The sequence below is a fragment of the Mustela putorius genome, unplaced genomic scaffold (genome assembly GCF_011764305.1).
Source record: "Mustela putorius furo isolate JIRA1106 unplaced genomic scaffold, ASM1176430v1.1 tig00000135_pilon_pilon_pilon, whole genome shotgun sequence".
NCBI lineage: Eukaryota > Metazoa > Chordata > Mammalia > Carnivora > Mustelidae > Mustela > Mustela putorius.
Window position 1 is genome coordinate 4,071,230 of NW_025421292.1, and position 24,956 is coordinate 4,096,185.

Consider the following 24,956-nt stretch of genomic DNA (forward strand, 5'->3'; position numbering starts at 1 on the left):
TCTCTCTACTTTGGTGTAAGTTTGAAGTTGGCCATAATAAAAAACATTGCAGAAAAAAGCTTAGAATGAGTCACAGACACAACACAAAATCCAGATATTAAAAAACATGTAATAAAAAAGAGTGGAAGATGACTCTTTAATCCTACTGGAATTCAAAAACAAGGAAGATCATTTGTTTTTTGTTCCTGTTTTTAAAGTTCTATTTACTTAAGTAATCTCTATACCCAGTGTAGCTTGAACTCATGACCCCACGATCAAGAGTCACCCCAGCTGAGCCAGCCAGGCACCCCAAGGAAGAATATTTGTGAAGAGGAGATATTAGGCAGAGAAAGCTTCAGGTAGGAAACCAGTATTGACCAGAGCTCCACAGGGACAAAGACTGATCAGAAAGAGCAACTTTTGTACTTCTCTGCCAGGAGGAGCACATCACCAGCATAGGCACCGAAAGATACCTGCCAAAGCCACATACAGTTAATTGCTAGGACGGAGTTTGGATTTCATATGGCATCACTCCATGTTAACGCACAGGAAAGTGTGCTCCAGGGAGAATGACAAGATATCTGAGGATATCATTCCAGTCATTTGCTGGTTGGTGGCCAGTAATGAAAATCTGAGCACTGGCTGTGGAAACAGCAGAGGGAAGAGTAAACCCAGGGACAGCCAAAGAAAGAACAAGCAGAATTTAAAAATTCAACAGCTGTATGTAGGAGACAGTAGGAACTCAGTGGCAGAGGCCTAAAGGGTTAGCGGTCTGCTAAAAAAACGGAGAATGACAGACTTAGTGAAGTGGTTTTACAGGAAAACAATGGGCTCAGATATGGAGTCTGAAGTGGAAATGTACTGCTCGCAATTATGATACTGTAATTTATAAGACAGACAGACACACACATATAGCATTCAAAATGCATTTCTCATATATATTGGGTCTTTATCCACTCTTCTTGGCTAAAACTTCCTAAACCCCTGGAATTTCTGGAACAATAAGAACAAAAGGGAGTATATTTATTATATGTCCTCAGTTCCTGAAAACACTTTACAGCTGTAAAGGTAAAATGGGTGTCTCATTATTTATAAGCCCCTTTCCACAACTGAGTTTATGTTAATGAGCTGACTTGGAAAGCACCTAAGGATGGGGGCTGGTTGCTAGAGGAACTAACCATGAACAGAGGGTGGGACTGAAAGTTCCAATCTCTGATTTCTGGAGAGAGAAGAGGGGCTGTAGACTGAATAATCACTAATGGCCAGTAAGTGAATCAATCATGCCTATGTAATGAAGCCTCCATAAAAATGCAAAAGGAGGGAGTTTGGGAAGCATCCACAATGAGGAACCAGAATGCTGCCACATGCCACTGTGGCAGATCCCAAGCTCTTTTGAGACCTCACCCTTTGTATCTCTTTCTCTGGCTACTGATTTGTATCCTTTAATATCCTTTGTAATAAACTGGAAATGTAGTGAGTAAACGGGTTTTTCTGAGCTTTGTTAGTCATTCTAGCAAATCAGCCAAACGCAAGGAAAGGGCAGTGGGATTCTCTTATTTTCAGCCAGTTGGTCAGAAGTATAGGTAACAACCTGGATTCGTGACCAGCATCCTGAATTGGAGGGGGTTGTTGGAACCTCCAATTTATAGCCGATTGGTCAGAAGCAAAGGTAACTTGGGCTTGCAACTGACATATGAAGTGGAAGGAGGTCTTGTGGAACCAAGCCCTTTACCTGTGGAATCTCATTTTTCTCCAGGTAGATAATGTCAGAATTGAGCTGAATTCTCAGACTACTGTCCAAGAACCACTTGGTGTGGGAAAACCTACACACACACACGCTCTTCAGAATTGGGTTCAGGTGGGGCGCCTGGGTGGCTCAGTAGGTTAAAGACTCTGCCTTCGGCTCAGGTCATGATCTCAGGTCCTGGGATTGAGTCCCACATCGGGCTCTCTGCTCGGCAGGGGGCCTGCTTCCTCCTCTCTCTCTGCCTGCCTCTCTGCCTACTTGTGAAATCTGTCTGTCAAATAAATAAATAAAACCTTAAAAAAAAAAAAGAATTGGGTTCAGGCATCCTTTTCAGTGATACATTTAGAAAAATGGACATGCTGTTCAAGGGAGTTGTCTTTACTACTTGTATCTCACTATTGCCTTAGAAAGACGCTGTAAATGATAAATAAGGCCAACAATCAGCAAAAGTTAAGAAGGTGGATCAGATACAAACGCACACATCCTCCCACTCCTGAAACTCCACCTTAGTAAGAATTCAGTGTTAATTCTTAAAACATGAACTAACAAAGAGAATAACAAAGAAGTTAGAGCAATAAAATTTACAAGTTGAAAAACAGATCACTGGTAAACATCTTAGTGGATCCAGGAAAACTGAATAAGCCACCGGTGCAAATTGAGAAGCACTGGGATGTATACCAGAGTCCCCCTTGCCTCAAGGCTCAGGGTTTGGCAGTATCACATATGACTGCAAGTGAGGGTGGGATTTAACCCAGAAATACTGCCTTAAACATCTTTTAAAGATGACATGCCTGGCTGGCTCAATTGGTTAAGCACCTGACTCTTTTGGCTCAGGTCACGGATCTCAGGGAGATGGAGCCCTAGGTCAGGCTCCATGCTGGGGGAGTTTGCTCCTCCTTCTCCTTCCACTTCTCTCCTTCCTCCACCTCATGCTCTCTAGCAGCATTCTCTGAAATAAATAAAATCTTAAAACAACAACCACCACTCTTTTAAAGAAACAGGGCTCCACCCCAAACCACAAGATACCTAGGAATAAACCTAACCAAAGAGGCAAAGAATCTATACTCAGAAAACTATAAAGTACTCATGAAAGAAATTGAGGAAGACACAAAGAAATGGAAAAAATGTTCCATGCACATGGATTGGAAGAACAAATATTGTGAAAATGTCTATGCTACCTAAAGCAATCTAAACAATGCAATCCCTATCAAAATACCATCCATTTTTTTCAAAGAAATGGAACAAATAATCCTAAAATTTATATGGAACCAGAAAAGACCTCAAACAGAGGAATTTTGAAAAAGAAAGCCAAAGTTGGTGGCGTCACAATTCCAGACTTCAAGCTCTATTACAAAGCTGTCATCATCAAGACAATATGGTACTGGCACAAAAACAGACACATAGATCAATGGAATGAATAGAGAGCCCAGAAATAGACCCTCAACTTTATGGTCAACAAATCTTCGACAAAGCAGGAAAGAATGTCCAATGGAAAAAAGAGTTTCTTCAACAAATAGTGTTGGGAAAATTGGACAGCCACATGCAGAAAAATGAAACTGGACCACTTCTTTACACCACACATGAAAATAGACTCAAAATGGATGAAGGACCGCAGTGTGAGAAAGGAATCCATCAAAATCCTTGAGGAGAACACAGGCAGCAACCTCTTCCACCTCAGCCACAGTAACTTCTTTCTAGAAATATTGCCAAAGGCAAGGGAAGCAAGGGCAAAAAGGAACTATTGGGATTTCATCAAGATCAAAAGCTTTTGCACAGCAAAGGAAACAGTTACCAAAACCAAAAGACAACTGACAGAATGGGAGAAGATATTTGCAAATGACATATCAGATAAAGGGCTAGTATCCAAAATCTACAAAGAACTTATCAAACTCAACACCCAAGGAACAAATAATCTAATCAAGAAATGGGCAGAGGACATGAACAGATATTTCTGCAAAGAAGATATCCAGATGGCCAACAGATACATGAAAAAATGCTCCACATCACTCGGCACCAGAGAAATACAAATCAAAACCACAATGAGATACTACCTCACACTGGTCAGAATGGCTAAAATTAACAAGTCAGGAAATGACAGATGCTGGCGAGGATGCGGAGAAAGGGGAACCCTCCCACACTGTTGGTGGGAATGCAAGGTGGTGCAGCCACTGTGGAAAACAGCATGGAGGTTCCTCAAAAACTTGAAAACAGAGCTACCCTACAACCCAGCAATCACACTACTGGGTATTTACCCTAAAGATAGAAATGTGGTGATCTGAAGGGGTGCGTGCACCCAAATGTTTATAGCAGCAATGTCCACAATAGCCAAACGATGGAAAGAACCTAGATGTCTATCAACAGATGAATGGATAAAGAAGATGTGGTATATATACACAATGGAATACTATTCAGCCATCAAAAGAAATGAAATCTTGCCACTTGGGATGACGTGGATGGAACTAAAGGGTATTATGCTGAGCGAAGTAATCAGAGAAAGACAACTATCATATGATCTCCCTGATATGAGGAAGTTGAGAGGCAACGTAGGAGTTTGGGGAGCTAGGAAAAGAATAAATGAAACAAGATGGGATTGGGAGGGAGACAAACATAAGAGACTCTTAATCTCACAAAACAAACAAAGTGAGGGTTGCCAGGGGGAGGGGGTTAGCGAGAGGGTGGTGGGGTTATGGACATTGGGGAAGGTATGTGCTATGAAGTGCGTAAACCTGGCGATTCACAGACCTATAACCCTGTGTGTGTGTATACACACACACACACACACACACACACGTATATATGCACATATATATGCATATATAAAAATGTATATGTATTATATATGTATATAATATATATATATTTTAAAGATTTTATTTATTTATTGGACAGAGAGAGAGATCACAGGTAGGCAGAGAAGCAGGCAGAGGTTGGAGGGGGCAGGGTCCCCGCTGAGCTGAGAGCCTGATGTGGGGCTTGATCCCAGGACCCTGAGATCATGACTGGAGCCGGAGGCAGAAGCTTTAACCCACTGAGCCACCCAAGTGTCCCAATATATTATGTTAAATAAATAAAATTTTTTTTAAAAATGTAAAGAAAAAAAGAAAAAGAAAGAGAAAGAAACAGGGCTCCAAGACACAGGGCATGATGCAATATAACAGCATCTTCCCTGACCTGACAGATCATTTGGAGGTTTTCTCTGGAGTAGGTAAAATAGGGTCTTTGAAGGATGCTCCACACAATTGAGGGGCGAGGACCATTTTAAAAAACAGGGAAATCAAGTGACTAGTAACTGCATGTTGAACCCCCTGTTTTCCTTCAGAAAGAAGGCAACCGACAACATATAGGAAGAAACAATGTGAAAAATGGGATAATAAATTATATCCTCTGAGAGACAGAGAACCAAAGAACTCTTGAGAAGTAAAAATGTAATGAGAGAAATAAGAAAAAATAAGGCATATAATAACTAGTCAAGAAATCTCCCAGAAAATAAAGCAAAAAGAAAATGACAGAAAATAGGAGTGAAGATAATACCTGCACAGGAGGTCTAACATTTGAATTATGACATTTCAAAGCTAGAGAACAGAAACCAAGGAAATAAAAGAAAACAAAAAACCAACCAACCTAATGACAAAGAAAGAGTCAAAACGAAAGAACTAGAGTTTCAAAATTAAAAGTGCATACCAGAGGTGTCTGGCTGGCTCAGGTGGAAGAGCATGTGGCTCTTGATCTCGGAGTTGTGAGCTCAAGCTCCACACTGGGTGTAGAGATTGTTTAAATAAACTTAATAAATGAGTGAATGAATAAATGAATGAATGAATAAACAAACAAACCCTAAAAAAAAGTGCACACCAAGTCCTTAGTATAATGGATAGAAACAGACCCAAGTGAGGCACAGCACAGTGAAATGATCCTGGAGACTTTCACAGGGGAAAAGGTTTCATACAAGGGATCAAGAATCAGAATGACCATGGTCTTTAGCAGCAACAAGTCAGGGAACTAGAAGATAATAGAGCAATGACAAACATTCTGAAGGAAAATTGTTTTCAACCTAAAACTTTGCCTGCAGCCAACTGAGTGTGAAAGTAGGACAGAGACACTATCAAACATGCAAGGTGCCCCTCCCAGTCTCCCACACCCCTTCTTAGGAAGCTACTTCAAGTTGTATATACTCCAAAAACAAAACAAAACAAAAAACCATCAAACAAAAAACAAAAAAATAATTTTACAGTAAACCAAGAGAGATCAAAAAGACAGAAAGCAGGGGGTATAAAGAGAAAGTAAACATAATCTCCAGGATGATGGTGAAAGGAAATCCGAATGGCAGTAATGCTACAGGCCTATGGGCAATTCAACAGGTGAACATAGGTTAGAAGACTCCAGGTTCCAGATAGAGCTCTTCAGGAAGAAGTTGAAAGAATACTCAAGGCATCTGCATGTATTAAAGTGTACATATTTATACCACTGGGTCAAAGTGTGGAGTTGAATTAAGTAATAAATAGTATAAAGATGAGTAAGCAAATGAAACACAGTTTAGGCAGAAGTGGAGAAAGAATCAGTACAACGTATCCTCAAGATAGCACTGGGTCCCAATAATGCCAACATAGAATGATTAACCAGCCAAAATCATCTTAAGTCAGGAACATGGGGGCTCCGTGTAGTGATGGTACACAAATCCTGTATAATGCTTCCCCTCAAAAAAATTGGGAGCAGCATAGCCAAGTTATTTATCAGCAATATGAAGGTAAATACTGTTGTGTGGGGAGTAAAAAACTTGCAAAGGGAGGGAACAGATTTTTAAATCAACTTAAACTACATACATGCATAACTGATAAGAATTTTTTAAAAAAATCAAGCAATCTGAAAATCATACACAATTCCATTACTGAATGCCAGATGCTGCTGATGCTGCAGAAATCAGTAAGAGGTGATGTCTGACTAGGATCCAGCAGGACAAGACACTGATGTCTTGTTCACACTGTGTTCTAGTACCAAGTCAGAGCATGTGACAGTATGTTTGCTGAAGGTGTGACTGAATGAAAAGAAGGTAAAGTCATTTTAGCATAGGGACACATTTTTTAAAAGAGACAGGCAGACAAAAACAAAGTAATTGTGGTAGTAAAGGTGACATGATAACTTGTAGCAGAATAAAGAGAAGTGTGCCAGCTGGGTAGACAGTAATGGAGAAAGGCATTCTAAACACAAAGGCCTAGAAGCCTGAAGCATCTGATGTTCGTACCATGTGACATGTGTGACAGGCCAAAGCACAACTCACGATATGTTGACTTAAATATTTATTGAGCACCTCCCTAGGTTCTTTTCTAAGTACTGCAGATACAGAAGTGAACAGAAGAATCTGTTGTGATGGGGCATACATTTAGGAAAAGGGACAGTAAGCAAACAACTATATAGTATTAGACTGTGTGACAGGTGCTATGAAGAAAAAAAACTGAAGAGGGAGAGGAAGAGAGAGATAATACATGAATGAATATAATAAAGGTGTATGGGTTTGGATAGTGGTGGTTTGCTTATTATATTAGGTGTTCAGGGGAAGATCTTCCTGATGACAACTGAATAGGAACTTGAAGAAAATGAGTTGTACATTGTCTTGGGAAGAGAATTCCAGGCAGAAGGAAGACATCATTTGCTTGGTGTTATGTGGGACATGGTAAAGACTTTGGCATTCATTTTGAGGGAAGTCATTCTGATAGATGTGCTGACAATAGTCTTATGGGGACATGGGCAACCAAAGGGAGAGTGAGTGGGCTACAGCAGTCATCCTGCACTCAGGTGAAGACTGGCTGGCCTAGATCAGACCGTGGTATGGTGGAGTAATTCTAATTACCTGAATGCCATATGGAATAGAAAAATCTGAAGTATAAAAATAAATGTAAAACACATTATTATGGATTTTTAATAATGCAGTTTTTCCTTCGGCAATCTTCAACATTCCTGTTTACAAGGTGTATGACTCTGAGTAGTGTCATTTATGTGCAAATCAATTCCTAGATTGTTGAGGTGTCCATTAAAAATAATGCCCTCCCCCAATTTCTTAGGTAAGCAATATTATTAAAAAATAAAGCACGCACTTTTTGACTTAGGAATTCTATGTTTAGGTTCTGTCCTAAGGACAACCATATGAAGATTTGTGAGTAAAGATGATGACTGCAGGGCGCCCGGGTGGCTCAGTGGGTTAAGTCTCTGCCTTCGGCTCGGGTCTTGATCTCAAGGTCCTGGGACTGAGTCTCACATAGGGCTCTCTGTTCAGCAAGGGAGCCTGCCCACCCACTGCCCACCTACTTGTGATCTCTCTCTGTCAAACAAATAAATAAAATCTTTAAAAAAAACCAAAAAACAAAACAAAAAAACACCCACAAAACAACCAGATGCTCACTGCAAAGAGCTACCAAATATGTGTAAAAAACTAAGTACATTAGGGAATACTACATAACCAACTGAATTTGATATAAATTTCTGTTTGACAAAATGTCCAAAATATTGAATGAGTTAAAAGGTTACAATTAATAGTATCAATATCAATTTTGAAAATATCGGGGAAGTATGAACATAAGCATTGTTGAATATGAAAATGAATTAGAATACAGATAAAACAAGATTGACCCTGGGGCGCCTGGGTGGTTCAGTGGGTTAAAACCTCTGCCTTCGGCTCAGGTCATGATCTCAGTGTCCTAGGAGCCAGCCCCACATCTGGCTCTCTGCTCGGTGGGGAGCGCACTTTCCCCTCTCTCTGCCTGCCTCTCTGCCTACTTGTGATCTCTGTCTGACAAATAAATAAATAAAATCTTTAAAAAAACACACACAAAAAAACCAAAAAAAATAAAACACCCCCAAGATTGACCAGGAATTAACATTGTTGCACCTGGGTGACAGGTAACTGGAATGGGAGTGGGGGCTGTTTTATTATACTACTCTACTTCTGTTAAGTATATTTGAACGTTTCTATAATTGAAGATTAAGAAAAAAGTGAAAAAATTTTCACTAACATGTTAACCGGCAATCTGAGTACAGACCTACAGATGTTTTCTTCCTTAGCACAATTAAATTTCAAATTTTCCTTCATTGCTAGTCACTTCAAAACACAGCACTAAGTTTAACTTACCACCCAACAGGCATTTCCAAGATCAGCAATCTTCACTTGGAGCTTTTCTGCATTTTTTGGCTCAAGGGGATTAACAAGAAAATTTCCAGCAGTGGATTTTCCTACAGACAAAGGATATCATTAATAAGAGTGTTTAGTGAACACAAACATACCCAAAGGTTAATAAAATGCTCTGAGGCAACACACCCAGGCCTCTGACTGGAAAAGTTCACTAAATTTTGTAAGATAAAGAGTAGCAACACCTTCAGTTTACACAATTAAAATCTACCTCTGCCTTCAGGGCAAATGAAGTGCTGTGCACCCACTACATGACCAATACAATTCAAAGTTAGTTAAAAATTTACACACTGAAGGTAACCTGGGAACCTGCTATGAAGTTTTATTTATAAAAACAATGGTAGATTTAGACTAGAAATTCATGAATATGCTATTCAGGGAAGGAGTACTGGGGAAGGATGTCTGTTTAGGTACCTTTGTTGTCCAATGGTCCATTTTGTTCTTGCTCATGCTCATCTTCACAGGGTATCTCTGCCCGAATGCTTTCTTGAAGTTGGCTGATGTCCTGTTCACTGAATGACTTGTTTACATTTGGTGAAGCCTGGCACATCATGGTATCTGACACCTCAGAGGTTACAGGTGTACAAGAGTCTGTTTCCTGAGATGTGCTGCTGTCTCCATTTTGGGAGCTTAGGAAACTAGGTTCCTGCTTCAAATTTTGGACATCACAGTCATTAGCATTATGTAGATCCTCTTTAAGCCTCAATGTTTCTTTATTACTGTTTTCAGTATAATTAACGATTTCAATTACTCCATTGCAATTAATTTCTGCTGCACCACCCTCTACACCACGTTCCATAAGTGTTTGATCCTGGTCAATGGTACTTGACTCTTCTAAGGAACAAACAGACAAAAAGGATGTATGTGTATGTGTATGAGTGAAAGAACAAAAAAATTTCTCCACAAGATTAAAAATGCTTTCTAGAACTTATATAGGGTGACATAAAAACATGACTGAACATCTAAGACCTATTTATGGAAGGAAAAAAGATCTTCTCATCCTTACTCAACTGCAAAATGAAGTCTATGTTGCATTTCCATAGAAAAGTCAGAAATTACATTTGAATATTACCTGCCTGACATTTATGAAGGTTCTGTACTCTTACTGTATAAGGACACCCCCAAATGTGTTGTATGCATGAAACCACTATATTATAGAACAATGATAAAGTAATGTTAAAGTAAATTTTTGTGTATGCTCTATTTATACCAAGTTTTTCTTGGGTCATTTTATTAGGTGGGTTCTCTTTCAAGGGTCTTTCAACAGGACTCTCTGATTCTTCTTGCTTGTTTGGTCTTTTTTGCCCAGGGCCCGACTCTTTCTCCATTTCCTCAATTTCCTGCATTCGCTTCTCTAGTAATTCTGCCTGGCGCTTCTGCTTCTTCTTCAATTTCTTCTTCTTATTCTTTGACATTTTGTCAGCCTGGGCGGAGATTACAAACAGATAAAGCCTTCAGGTGGCTAATCCATTACCCCCAGTTGGAGATAACTGTTAACTTTAATATTTCCTAATTAAATTTCATTCTTTTCCTAACATAGCGCTTAAGTTTCTCATTAACTTAAACAATGTGGATACTCTTATGAAACCAAATAGAAACAAACTTAACAATAAATTTTGGTCCTCTGAGCCAACTGTGGGGCTGATACTTTCAGACACTCTCAAGTTTATAGGAGCCTCACCAGTACAAACTTGTCAAAGATGCATGGGCATTTACTGGAGAAAATATAGAAGCGCAGGAATATTTTTTTCTTTGGTTTTCAAACTCTACACAAACTGTGATCCCTAACAGAGGAATCCCTGCCCATTGCCCACAGATCAGAATTAAACATAGAAACACCTTATACTTACTGGTTTAGGCTGGGGCGCAGTACTGACTGAAAAGAAAAGAAAACTAAGTAAGAATCCTGGCATTCAGCAAGCCATGTAAGTTTATGTTACAGAGAAAACCACTCTTTTTAAAAGCAACTCTGGTAGAAGTACCATCTTTTAAAAAAGAATAATACACATAAAAGTTGGCAAACTTAGAATGAATTTAAATAAATTAAATTCCTCTCCAGATAAAATCCATACATGCAAAGATCCAAGTTCCAATTTCTGGTTTCTGCTATTAATGTTGCAAAAATCTCATTCCTATGTATGCTTAAAACAGAAAATGATAGGCAGCAGCCCTCATCCCCACCTAGAATCCCCATCACTTAATTCTTCTTCTTGGCAATGGTCAGTTTTAAAAGGAGAGCAGCATTAAGAGCTATATAATAATTTGTAACATAGCATGTTATGGGTGTTAGTTTACATTAGGTGGGAGGTAGACTCTTAAAAAATTTTTTTTTTAATTCTGGTCAAAGCCACACAAGGTAAAATTTCCCTGTACACTTAAGTGTACAGTTCAACAGTGTTAATTATATTCACATTGTTGTGTAATATTTCTAGAACGTTTTCATTTTGGAAAAATAAACTTGATCACGTTCCTTAAAAAAAAAAAGTTCCTCAAATATAATAAAACTACTAAAATTAAAATCTATACCCCAAATGGCAAAAAAAAAAAAAAAGCACCACAATCATAGCCATCATTTATTTAGCACATACTACTGTCTGGCAACCTATTAACTGCTTTAACATGGAACTAATCCCAAGAACTTCATGAGGGAAAGGGAAGTCAAGACACTTGCTCAAAACAACCAGCCAATGATGAAGCCAGGATTCGAACCAGGTCTGTCCAATCCAGTGCTTAAACTCAAGTTTTTTTTTTTTTAATTTATTAAAAAAAAAAAAGATTTATTTATTTGACAGAGAGAGAGATCACAAATAGGCAGAGAGGCAGGCAGAGAGACAGGGAGAAGCAGGCTCCCTGCTGAGCAGAGAGCCTGATGCGGGACTTGATCGCAGGATCCCGAGATCATGACCTGAGCCGAAGGCAGTGGCTTAAGCTACTGAGCCACCCAGGCACCCCTAAACTCAAGTTCTTGATAGCAAGCCCTCTATAGATCACACTGATCTATAAGCAAGCAGGTATGTATGATCATGGTTAGAGATAAACACATCAAAAATAGCCACTGAATCACAAGGGAAAATATTTTAAAACAAGAATATGAATCATTAATAACTTTTATAGTATACAAAATATCTGTATCTAGAAGAGACAATTTCTAGACTTCTATTTTTTTTTTAGAAGATTTTATTTATTTGACAGAGAGAGATCACAAGCAGGCAGAGAAGCAGCAGAGAGAGAGGAGGAAGCAGGCTCCCTGCTTAGCAGAGAGCCTGATGGGGGGCTCAATCCCAGGGCTCTGAGATCATGACCTGAGCCGAAAGCAGTGGCTTAACCCACTGAGCCACCCAGGCGCCCCAATTTCTAGACTTCTTTCTATAGGAGAGCAATACTGAAGATTAAAATTTAAAGTCTTGAAGGCTGAGACTTTCTTATACATAAGTACTTACTGTATCTTATTGTTAAATGAGAAATGCTTTACTTAACTGCCTGGTAATAGAATAAAAATAGGAACTTCTCAACTTTTTTCTTTCTTTCCTTTTTTAAAAAGATTTATTTATTTGAGAGAGAGACCGTGAGACAGACAGAGTGAACAGGGAGCCTGATGCGGGGGCTTGATCCCAGGACTGGCTCGAAGGCGGACGGTTAACCAACGGAGCCACCTGGGTGCCCCAGAACTTTTATTAACTTCTAATGAGACCAAAGTCCTTAAAGAAAACATACCTGCAGATCCAGAAGGTGGAGGAGCTCCAGATCTCTGCCATTCGGTTGCTTCTGCAGCCAGTCTTCGGATATACTGCTCGTTCACCGACAACAAGATGTTTTCTGGTTTAATGTCAGTGTGGATGATACGGCACTTGGTGTGTAAATAATCCAGACCCTGTAACACCTGAATGGGAACAGAGCAGTAGACTTGCAAACACAGAATTTAAGTCCTTTCTGGAGAAGGAAGAAATCACAATACAACATTTTAAAAAGTAAAAATATAAGAACAATATGATAGTTTTCAACAGAGAATAAAGCATTTTTAGTAAGGCACCAAGGAAAACTTCCCCAGAAAGATTACCTGTAAAGTATGAGCAAAGACAAGAGTTCATCTATTAATAAAAAGTTTTAAAAGGCTAATTGTTTTAAAAAGCTAATAGTATTGAGATAGTTAATGAAGAACAGTAAGGCTGAGAATAAAAGTCAATATGCTCTTAAAATGGTGAAATATAGGTGATGAAAGATTTAGATATCTCTTAATTAAAATTTCCTTGTTGATAAAGAACCTAGGTCTCTTGATTCCCAGTTTAGAGCTCTTTCCACCAAAACACATTATCCAAACAAATTATTTGCCCTCTGAAGTATTAATATTTTCCTAAGAGTAAACTTCTTTACTGTATATTGAAAGCTATTCAGAATATTAGAAAATACCCTTGAATAATGTTCTACAGATAGTAATAATTTGACATAGCAATTCTCTATTCACAAATAATAAATATTTGCAACCACAACTTCCAGATAAGGGCTCCAAATTTCCAACACCAGTCAATGAACACATCTTCCTCTCTAATGATTATTATAGGAGATGAATCGGGGAAAAATGATTATTGCTAAATCACTTAAAGAGAGAATAAACATTAGGGGCTGAATAAAACACCTAATTTTAACAATTAAAAAAAATCCCTAGTTTTTAAAATAAAAATTCTATTGGATATAGGAAACTCCTGACACTTTAAGAATATAAAACAATCACCACATAGAAAAAACTAGGATACATACTTGCTGGATAATTTTTTTGACACAAGGCAGTGGAAGCCCTTGGTAATTGGACTTGATGATCCACTTGAGCAGATGATGCCCCAAAACTTCAAAAACCATGCAGATATCTAAGGGTTTGTTAAGGAAGGAAAAGGGGGGCACAAAAGAAGAAAGAGGCAAGATAAAATGTGTTCTGCCCCAATGAAACTGTTACTGTGTAATTCTTTCAGTATAAAAAAATATGACTTAAAAATATAACTAGCTGTCAATATTCTGAATTCCAAAGGTTAGTTACTGAAAACATCCAAGAAATTGGGGGGGGGGCTGGTTTATTGATAAAACTATGTACATTAAAACGCTCAGTAGTAAAAGTAAAAGAAACCTGCACATTCAATTAGTGAAAGCACTAGCTTTAAGTTGTTGATCAGTTTTCCCTGATGCAAAACTAATGCCCAGGGTAACAACTCCTACTCTCATGGTCTCAAAGCAAGAAAAAATAACTTCTGCTTTAACTGCAGGAAATAATGTACCAAAACTTAACCTAAAAAATGTGAAGGCCAACATTTTTTAAAAACAGTAGTTTATATGTTGTGACTTGTCAGGGTAGTTTACAAAACTAATCTTGATTCTAGTGCCACCGTGTGTTCTCTTTATGTATAAACATTCCAATCACCACAAGTAGGAATAACTATGTGCAGGGCATGGCTGGGATTTTATAGTATGTTGCTACCTTGCACCTCCAGAAATTTCTACCTATGGGAAAAGTCAAAATATACATATGTAATAATGAACTAGTGCTCAGAATTCTCCTTTAAATAAGATTTTTCACTAAAGGAAAACCTGGGCTCCTTGAAGAAATGGCCAAATTCTAGGTGAACCTGGAAACCTAGTTGTGTGAACAGTAATGGAACACATCAAGAGAACAACTTGGAAAGGATGACACTCGCCAAGTTGAAAGCATTTTTAAAAATGAAGTTATGAATTAACTTATAAATAAAAACGGAGTGAGTCCAAACAAAGACTTTAAAAAGTAATGTGTTGTGGACAGGGAAATATCTTTTTAATTATTTTTAATTTTTTAAAAAGATTTTAATCTTCACTCTAAGTAATCTCTACACCCAACATGGGGCTCAGAATCAGGACCCTGAAACTGAGGCAGCCAGGTGCTCCTGGAAATATCTTTTTTAGAGAAAATGACAAGTAACAGACATACAAAGACAGAAATAGAAAATTACCATTTTATAATTACTGTAGCAATAACTGGCTCAAGTAAGAATCAATGAACACTAAAACTACTGAGTTAAAGAGTGGTTGGAATAAAGTCACAATGTCACAGTATCAACCCAGATTGCTTATTAATTATGAAAGGAAAAAGGTATTTCTAAACAGGGAAATCTGGAAGACTGTGACTTAACCTAGTGATCCAACTTATTACCCACTAATGCTAAAGTACATACTAATATCAGGTACTTTCTGATTTAATACACCGAGAAGAATAAAGCATCATCCATGACTGCATGGAATTAATTTTCAGGAAACCATTAGACAAATCCAAATTAAGAGATAAAATATCTGCTCTGGGTTCTTTAAAAAAGAAAAAAAAGTCAATGCCATTAAAGGAAAGCAACGTTCTAAATTAAAGAAGATTAAAGGGACATGCTATTCAGGGAGACACAAACAAAATTTTCATAAGATAGCGTTACAAATTCACTAGAATAACTAAAATAAAAAGACCAACAGGACTAAATATAGGGGAGGATATGGAGCAATGAGAACTCTCTTACTTGCTAAGAGAAGTATAAAATGGTACTACCACTTTGGAAAACTGGCTGGCAATTTCTCAGAGTTAAACATCCCTAGGAACTTCTGTCAAGATGGAGTTAACAGGGCATGCATTTACCCTCTTGTTTAAAACGACAACAACAAAAGCAGACAAAATACATAAAACGACAAATTTATTGACCCTGACATCAGGCAAATAAAGGCAGTGATCCTTGAGAAAAGAGAAACAAATGAGCTGAGTCCTATGACTGCCCCATATTATTGCCTTGAGACTTTCCAGATCCCCTGAGTTTAAGAGATGGAGTCAACAGTCTTGGGAGACAAAGGCAGCTACAGAAAAAGAGAACTTGGTGATCTGCAGAGGGATCCCCTTAAGTATTTAGCAGAGTAATACTAATCAATATAAGTATACAAGGAAACTACTGAGTACTACTAATCAATATAAGTATACAAGGAAACTACTGGAGGCAGGGGGAAAATACCACCTGAAGAAATTAGAGAATAGTGACCAGCGTTCCCAAAAGGCTTCAACAATGTCTGTTCTCATCAAAAAGGCTAGATAAATTCATAGTCATAGTCGTGGGCAGATATAAACCCATACATATAGTCAATTCACTTATGACACACTGGGGAAAGAAGAAATCTCTTCAATAAATGGTGTTGGGAAAACTAGTCAGCCACATGCAAAGAATGAAACTTGACGACTATCTTACACCACATACAAAAATCAACTCAAAATGGAGACTTCATTGGATGTTTAAGACCTGAAACCATAAACTCCTAGACAAAAACATTATCAAATTAGATACTGGGATGACTAAAAAACTGGTCCTAATTTTTTTTAGACATAGTGATTATATTGAGGTTATATTTTAAAGTCCTTCTTTTTTGGAGATACATTCTAAAATAATTATGGGTGAAGTAATATATCTAATAGCCACAAAATTAGCAGGAGGTAGAGACAAAACAAGATTAAACAAGATCCTAAAATGTATAATGAATGTGTGGAGATTAACTATTCTACTTTGTATACACGAAATATAACAAAACAGGACTTATTAAAATGCAGATTGCTTAAAAAAAAAACAACAACCCAGAAAATGGAATTCTTAAGTTATTCTATTATGCTCCTAGTTTCAATGTTTGATTTCTTGAGAGAACCATTGTAATTTGACAGTGGGATTTTCAATCTCTATGCAGTGATACAAAAATGACTGAACATTTAGTAGCTTAAGAGGGGCGCCTGGGTGGCTCAGTGGATTAAGCCTCTGTCTTCGGTTCAGGTCATGATCTCAGGGTCCTGGGATGGAGCCCCACACCGGGCTCCCTGCTCAGTGGGGAGCCTGCCTCTCCCTCTGTCTGCTGTTCCCCTGTTTGTGCTCCCTCTTAGTTTAGGGTCCCTTATATTTCAGTATGAGAAGGACAGTGCTCTGGAAATGCTCAGATACAAAGAAAAATACAGATATATGGCTTCATGCAGACATGCTTATCTTGTGAAAAGAGAATGGCATAACCCATTAATCCTTAACGCAGTGTTCTTTATCTTTTTTAATCTCTAGTAGCAGCAAATAATGTGGGAGCCAAGACAGCTGGGAGACAAGTAGGAAGAGCAGAGGAGAAATGGGCTCAGGACAAAGAGGGACTCAGTGGATAAAACTACAGAGAAACTACCTGGTAATATTTGGAAAATATCTTGAAACTTGAAATTCAAACCCACTAAGATTTCAATAGTTTAAAAAACAAACCAACAAAAAGAACACCCTTCTTCATTGGAGTCAAATCAAGATACTCACTCAAGCATTATTGAGGAGACTATTTAGAATATTTCTAGTTTTATTTGTAGCTTTCCCAAATTAGCAGAGAGAGAGTTGGCATGATAATCATTACAAGATTAAACAACAGGGAAATAGAATCTAATGGCATCCTATGTATCTTTTGTATCTTGGTTAGCCTTATTATATACATACAGAGTAAGCCATCTACAGAGTGATCACAACAGTCACAAGACTCTGCTTTAAAACGGATGATTCTTGAAGCACTTTTCTTCAGACATCAGGGATATGTGATTTATACTTCCCCAAGGAAATAACAACTGAATTTAGAATGACAGAAAAAATCTTTTCACATTATCACCTGTTCTCGCTCATTCCTCCAGTCAAACCTCTTACCATAGTCCACATGATTCCAGAACCATATGTAGCCCACCTCCTTAAAAAGAGGTAACTGGCAATTAACAGTGCATGTTAAGAGAGGCTAAATATGCAGAAAAAGTAGAATGAAAGAAGAAATGTCTTTCTTTTAACATTTTTAAATAGTTTATGAACAGGTAGTTTTAGACTCTCCAATCCAAGTGAGATTCTACTTCATCTTTTATTCTGAAAAGTCTGATGAGCCGTCATAAGCATGGCTGTTGCAATAACCTTTTAATCAGTTCACACATGTCACTTATGAAAAAATCAGCTAAGATTCCTTCAAGAAATTCTAAAAATCCAGATAAAAACATTAAACAAGTCAGTTTTTTCATTTTGACAGAATGCAATCACACCTGTTTAGAGTCTAAGCATAATCTATATGCACACCCTCTTCAATGTTGAAGGCCAGTAGATAATACAACATGTTAATTTTTTCTTTTTCCAGTATTTATCATGAAAGATTATTCCCATTAAGAACCTTTACTAATACAAGCCTAATTTAAAAAAAAAAAAGTTTTTCTTTTGACTTTGGTTTAATTTGCCTGGAAAGGGGAAAAAGCCTAAGCAATACCCTGACAAGTCACAACATATAAACACTATTCATATCTGTGTTCAGAAGTCTACAATAACCCAAAGTAGTTTGATTATACTTTGCCTTGAGAAAAGAGACGAATGCTATTTTATCAATCTGGTTTCCTTTCTCGGAGATAAGGTTATTTCGTGATTTATTTTCAAACATTTCTTTAAAGGATACGTGTTCCGTTAACTCCTGATATTTTAAAGTCATCTAACAGTTGAACAACCATTTCTCTATTTGGATCGTTAGGGTCTGAATTACGAACCTGTAGTGGGAAAGAGACAGTATTTAGCAAAAGGGAAAGCATGGAAATAAGCCAGTTAGTGGGGGAGGGAGGGAATACCTGTAGCACATGTAACAAAGGAACAATTACTCCCAAGAAAGAGATCACACAAATTATGAGAAAAACATACTAAAAATTTAATTGCTCAAACAGGCAAAGAAATAAACAGTGCACAAAAGGAAATACAACGGACAAAGACTATTGCTCTAATTCAACCATTTTTCTACCAAAAGTGTGACTCTCAAATTAATGCTGGTTACCAGGCCATGAGGAAATAAGGAGCTTTCATAGGATGCAAAACAACCACTGAACCAACATTCCTCACACTGTTTACTCAGTCGAACTTTCCCCTCCATAAAAAACCTTCTCAATCAAGGAAGCAAGCAGTATCGATGTAACTTTTGGGCACAGGCTCCTAGCCTGTCAGACTGGCACTCTGAAAATTACATTCTTAGAGCTCTCCTGGTCTAACACCCTCATTTTACAAATGAAAACTCAAGGGCTCAGAAGAAATGACGTGGTGAGCTAGAGGATATACTGGACTAGGGCTGGTCTTAACGTCCAGGTTTTCTAACTATGAGTTTAAGCTCCTTCTACCATAACTTCCCAATTTTTAACAAAACTAAAAATAAGTTTTCTAAAATTTACCCAAGTTTTCAGATATATAAAAGGAATTAATAAAGTATTTATTTTATATATTTTTATAATATTTTAAAGTATAAAATAGATATATACTTATTCGCATAACTTTACTTTTTTTATTAGTTTCAGAAGTAGAGTTTAGTGATTCATTCATTAGCTGCTTATAATACTCAGTGCTCATTATATCAGGTGCCTTCCTCAACGCCCATCTCTCACAGATATCCAATCCCCCCACCCACCTCCCCTCCAGCAACCCTCAGTGTGTTTCTTATAGTTAAGAGTCTCTTATGGTTTGTCTTCCTCTGTTTTTATCTTATTTTATTTGTTTTTCCCCTTCCTTATGCCCATCTGTTTTGTTTCTTAAATTCTACATAAGTGAAATCATTTATTTTTCTCTGACTGACTTATTTCGCTTAGCCTAATATCCTCTAGCTCCATCCATGTCATTGCAAATGGCAAGATTTCATTCTTTTTGATGCCCAAGTAATATTCCAGTGCGCGCTCTCTCTCTCTCTCTCTCTCTCTCTCTCTCTCTCACACACACACACACACACACACACACACACACCCACCCACACACCCAATATCACATTTTCTTTATCCAGTCATCTGTTAATGGGCATCTGGATATTTTTGGCTATTGTCAGAAAACTTTAAACTACAGTAGGAAAGTAAAACATTTTTTGTGCTTTCTGGTACATAAAACATGCTCCATAAATATTTTCATTTATTTGAAAGTTTTTTTTTAATGCTTTTGATGGGAATCCACCACTTCCCCTACCACAAGCATAGAATTTATAAATATTGTCATCTACCTCTACTTCTTTAAGGATATTATAACTTTACAATAAAAATTAGTCATGCTAAAAAGTCTACATTTGGTGTGTCTTGCGTCACACATGGGATTTAATACTCACTGATTTCAGCAACCGGATTTCATCTAGTGCTGTTTCAGTATAATGTTCAGCACTTTTAACTACTTTCATTGCCACAAACTTCTTCCCCCTACAAAACAAACACAGGCAGTTAAGACCTAATGTCCTAGCCTCACTTTAGGAAGGTAAAATTTACCTGTAACTGGGAGGCAGTGACAAAAGTACAAATACGGATTTCATGTCTTCCTGTACTTAAACACAGGCTATTTCTATGTAATCACTTGTAACTGTTAATGGTACTAACTGGCCAGATTTCATTTATAGAAGGAAGAAAAGCTGTTCTTAGGTAATCTCAGTCAGCACACATTTCTCCAAGTTAAAGTCTACCTTCTGAATGCTTCTCTGAATCCAAGTAAAATTATGAAATGGTAGTAAATATGGGGGACAACCACATCAAATCAGAAGTGTCCTGTATATCTGCATGTCAAAAGCTAAAAGGTTAAAAGCTTTAACACTTTCCTAGAAAAAGCAAGAAGAAATACTTCACATAGGATGGTATAGGACATCATTTAAAAACTTACTCCAGTAAACAAACAAATAAAAACACCCTAAAGAATTTACATACCATACTTTCATTGAGTATTTGTAATGTTTTGAATTTCCAAGTTCCAAGTGCCTTATGGATACTAATCGAATCAATCTTTTGTCTCCAAGGCTCTTCTTCCCCAGATGAAAGATAAATTTGCCCAAGAACATAAAGATTACCAACAACAAAATTCTGATCAAGAAATTCGTCTAGAGATAGACTGAAGGCTGGATCATCTCTGGAAATTCAGATGAAAGCTCTCAGGCATCACCTAATTCTTTTGCAGGATCATTACAACTTACTGAATATCCCATGATAACCACACTGTTGAAAAGTGTCCCCAGCCCAACTTTCTGATCACATGGTATCTCCCATTGAATAGATCTCCGATTTTCACAAGATGATACCCTCCTGGAAGAAACAAGAAAGAAACATTGTCACTTAAGTAGTAAAAAAAGATATCTTACATTCCATTTTCCAACATCTATACACTGCTTATCAAATTAAAAATGGTTTCTTCTACATCATCAATTGAACAGAAAAAAAATCAGCCATACAGTATTACTGAACTCATGTTATGAAAAAAATTCTTAGGAGCACCTGTGTGCCTCAGTTGGTTAAGCATCCAACTCTTGATTTTGGCTCAGTCATGATCTCGGGGTTCTGAGATGTGAGATAGAGCCCTGTGTTGGGCTCTGCACTCAGCAGCAGTTTGCTGGAGAGTCTCTCTCGCCCTCCCTCTGCTCCTGCCCCACCTCCTGCGCACACATACGCTTGAGCTCTGTCTCTAAATAAATAAGTCTTCGTTTAAAAAAATAAGCAAATCTTTAAAAAAAATCTTAGAAAATAAGGTTAATGATTTAGAGTAAGCAAGTTGTTGAACAACCATGTTACTTAAAACAATAAGTCATTGCAAAAACAATGAATACTGTTACGCTGAAAAGAAATTAAAAACAACAACAACAACAAAACAATAAGTCATTTTTTTAAAGGACTTATTTATTTGTGTGTGTGTACAGAGTGAGTACACAAGCAGGGGGAGCAGTAGGCAGAGGGAGAAGCAGACTTTTCGCTAAGCAAGGAGCTCAACCCAGAACTTGATCCCAGGGTTGGGATTATGACCTGAGCTGAAGGCAGCCCCTTAATCAACTGAGCCACCTAGGCATCCCAAAATAAGTCATTCTCAAACAAAAATAAGATTATGTATCACAATATTCTTGCCCCTCAAAAATCTAGATTTACCTAAACATGTACATGTTTATATAAAAACTATTTATAGTTGCAGTCTCAGGATGTATTTTTATACATCCTGGGAGATCAATGAATTCCATTTACTTAACTTAAAAAAAAAAGTTTGTTTTCCTAAAACAACATAACACAACAAAACAAGGAAAGGAAAGCCTGAAAAGGCTGCCAACAGTGGCAGGAGTCAAGGTATTTTTACATCTTTGCTTGCTGAGAATAACATAAACTAGGTTCTCCCAGATAGTTAGATACATTCTGATATCACTTGCTATTAAGTATCTGTAATTCCAGTTTAACTTCTATTAGCAATCATCACTATGAGAAAAAAGTAATGAAAAGGTTTTCTGAAAAGTCTATATGCCAAATCTCAAAATTGGTTACTTCTGGGTGATACAGTGTTACAAATGGCTTATATTTTTTGTTTAATATATTTCTGAAATTTTCTAAGGTAAATACATACTATCGTTTTTAAGGGAAAAAAAGGGTAAAAATAGATTTAATATAAAACCAAGCTTTAATACATTAAATTGAACTGAGAGGAAATACTATTTCTTATACTTCAAGTAAAGGATGCAAGGAGCAGAAAACATCAAAACAGCTTACACTCAGGCCAAATAATTAAGTGAGATACTGCATGTACATGAATCCTATCTTACTTGGTGTCTCCTTATGAAAAGCCTTACCTTTACAATAATCATTGGGATCTTCCTGCTCATCATCATCAGACCCCAGAATCTCCTCTTCCTGCTCTGGTAGGTCACTTTCAGAGTGGGGAGCAGAGCCTCGGTGCTGAGTTTCAGATCTAAGAAATAATACAAACATGTTCATTCCACATGGACAAAATAAAATAGGACATTAAGAAAGTGTTATTATCAAAATGTCTCCCTACTTGACAGATGACATAAACAGAATATTATCTACTGGTGGCCTAAGAAAATATTAGCTATCACTTTATCTTATGTTAGGAAAATAATACCTTTTTAAAAAAAGATTTGAGAGAGAGACGGAGAGAGGGAATACACATGAGTGAGAGGGGTAGAGGGAGGAGAGAGAATCTCAAGCAGATTCCATATTCAGCTTGACACAAGGGCTGGATCTCATGACCCCGAGATCATGACCTAAGCCGAAACCAAGAGTTGGATGTTTAACAGAAAAAACTACTTAAACTCAATATCCAAACAAATTACTGATAAAGCTATTATATTTTCTTTCAGTATCTTCCTGTATTTTTATGAAAACATGTATCTGTAATCACATACTATATGAACAAATTAGTATCCTGCTTTTCCATTATATTTTAAAGTTTTCTCCTCATTCCTATGCCATCTCTTTAAATCTTACATATTTTCCTTAGCCATATCACCACTTACTTTGGCATATTCTGCTCAGTTGGACATTTAACTTGTTTCTAATTTTTTACCACTAAAAATAAAGCTGATGAATATTTTTGGATAATTTTTATTCTATATTCAGAATTATTTCCCTGAAGTTAAACCACCAGGGAAGGATAGAAACATTCTCCCTATTTATAAAAACAACATGTTAGGGCACCTGGGTGGCTCAGTGGGTTAAAGCCTCTGCCTTCAGCTCAGGTCATGATCCCAGGGTCCTGGGATCAAGCCCCACATCGGGCTCTCTGCTCAGCAGGGAGCCTGCTTCCCCTTCTTTCTCTGCCTGCCTTTCTGCCTACTTGTGATTACTGTCAAATTAAAAAAAAAAAGTAAAAAAAAAGTTAAAATATTAAAGTTTGGGAAACAATTATTTTATTTTAAAACACTTCAATTCTGAACAAATTAATATTTTAAACTGTTTTTTTCCAGCCTGTAGCCATGAACAGCCTTTAGAATTATTATGTAACTATGACTTTTCTAAAGAGGTTATAACTGAGTTATATTTCCTGCCATGTATGTGCTTTTGGTACTTAATATTAACATGTTTGGAAAACTTGGCTTATCTGATAGGGAAAGATGGTTTCTCAACTTAAAATGAATAAAAAAAATTTACTAATTCCTTTCTCTACATGCCATCAATTAGTTGCATCAAAATTTTTGTGCACTGAAAAGTTCAGAGGCAGAAAGGCTTGGATTTGTATTCAGGTTGACACCTCTTAGTTGCCTGCTTTATAAAGTTTCATGCAAAATAAGCAGGTACACAACATTCCTTTCAGTAGTTGCAGGAAAAGGAATTTTAATCCTTATTTTTCAATATTTTATTTATCTTTTCATCATTGTTTCATTAGATTGTTTTTAAAAGACACAGTTTTACAGAAAAAAATTTTTAATAGCAAAACCAGTTATATGGGCTACTGAGACATAGGGAATACCTTGGCAAGCATAACTAATGATTCAAATTTAGATTTTTGGTGACCTTTCCAACCTGCCTCAATTCTGGGTACTTTTTTGTCTTCCAGGAATACAAAAGTAGCTATAAACTACACTATTCAAAGCATTCATTTTTAGTGAAAACATGTGTTTGGGAAACTTATTTAGTAAAGAACTGGCCCACTTTCCTATGTGGAAATATGAGTCTGAATTTAAGACTAAAATGAATTTCTAAAACAGAGTCTCTAATTTCAGACTTGTACCTTATACAAATAAAATTACAAAAATAAAATTACAATTTGATACTTTTGAAAAGCAGTGAAATATAATAGTGAAAACCAGACATAAAAATGCTGAAATATCAGGATTCTACAAACATCATGGGATTCATTAAAAAATTATTTTTAAAAGATCTGGACATTCTTGAAAACAAATATATTTGTAAAGAGTTTTTTATCTTTAAGTAGAATTCCTAAAGGATTCAAGATTGAATAATGAATTGCAAGTCACAATTTGAAATACAAGTCTCTACTCTGACATGTGTTGGGACAGAAGAAACTATCCTGTTATTCTAAAACAATAGAGAAAGATTACTTAAATGGGGAGGGATCCTACTTTTTAACTCTGAAATGTAATTTAAAAAAATATACTAAATTTACATTTAAGTATTAATTTCAAATATATAATGTCTTAATATCCAGTCATCTCTCTGTGGTGGATGTCCTGTCCCTTCAAGTCCACAGTGATTTACTCCTTCATTTTCATAGTACACATTTCTTAGTAACTTCTGGAGAATGAGCACATGGGAGGTAAATTTAA

The 24,956-nt window shown here is 37.0% G+C and overlaps 1 protein-coding gene across 1 annotated transcript in view; it reads right to left on the reverse strand.

The window, feature by feature from the left end:
* Nucleotides 1-24,956, reverse strand: part of SRPK1 (SRSF protein kinase 1) — an 80,419-nt gene that overhangs the window by 13,994 nt on the left and 41,469 nt on the right. The window contains 10 exon segments of the mRNA XM_045074773.1: nucleotides 8,844-8,944; nucleotides 9,315-9,734; nucleotides 10,111-10,324; nucleotides 10,751-10,776; nucleotides 12,615-12,780; nucleotides 13,656-13,762; nucleotides 18,363-18,450; nucleotides 20,028-20,115; nucleotides 20,874-20,982; nucleotides 22,500-22,618. Of these exon segments, the coding sequence (XP_044930708.1) occupies nucleotides 8,844-8,944; nucleotides 9,315-9,734; nucleotides 10,111-10,324; nucleotides 10,751-10,776; nucleotides 12,615-12,780; nucleotides 13,656-13,762; nucleotides 18,363-18,450; nucleotides 20,028-20,115; nucleotides 20,874-20,982; nucleotides 22,500-22,618 (1,438 nt within the window).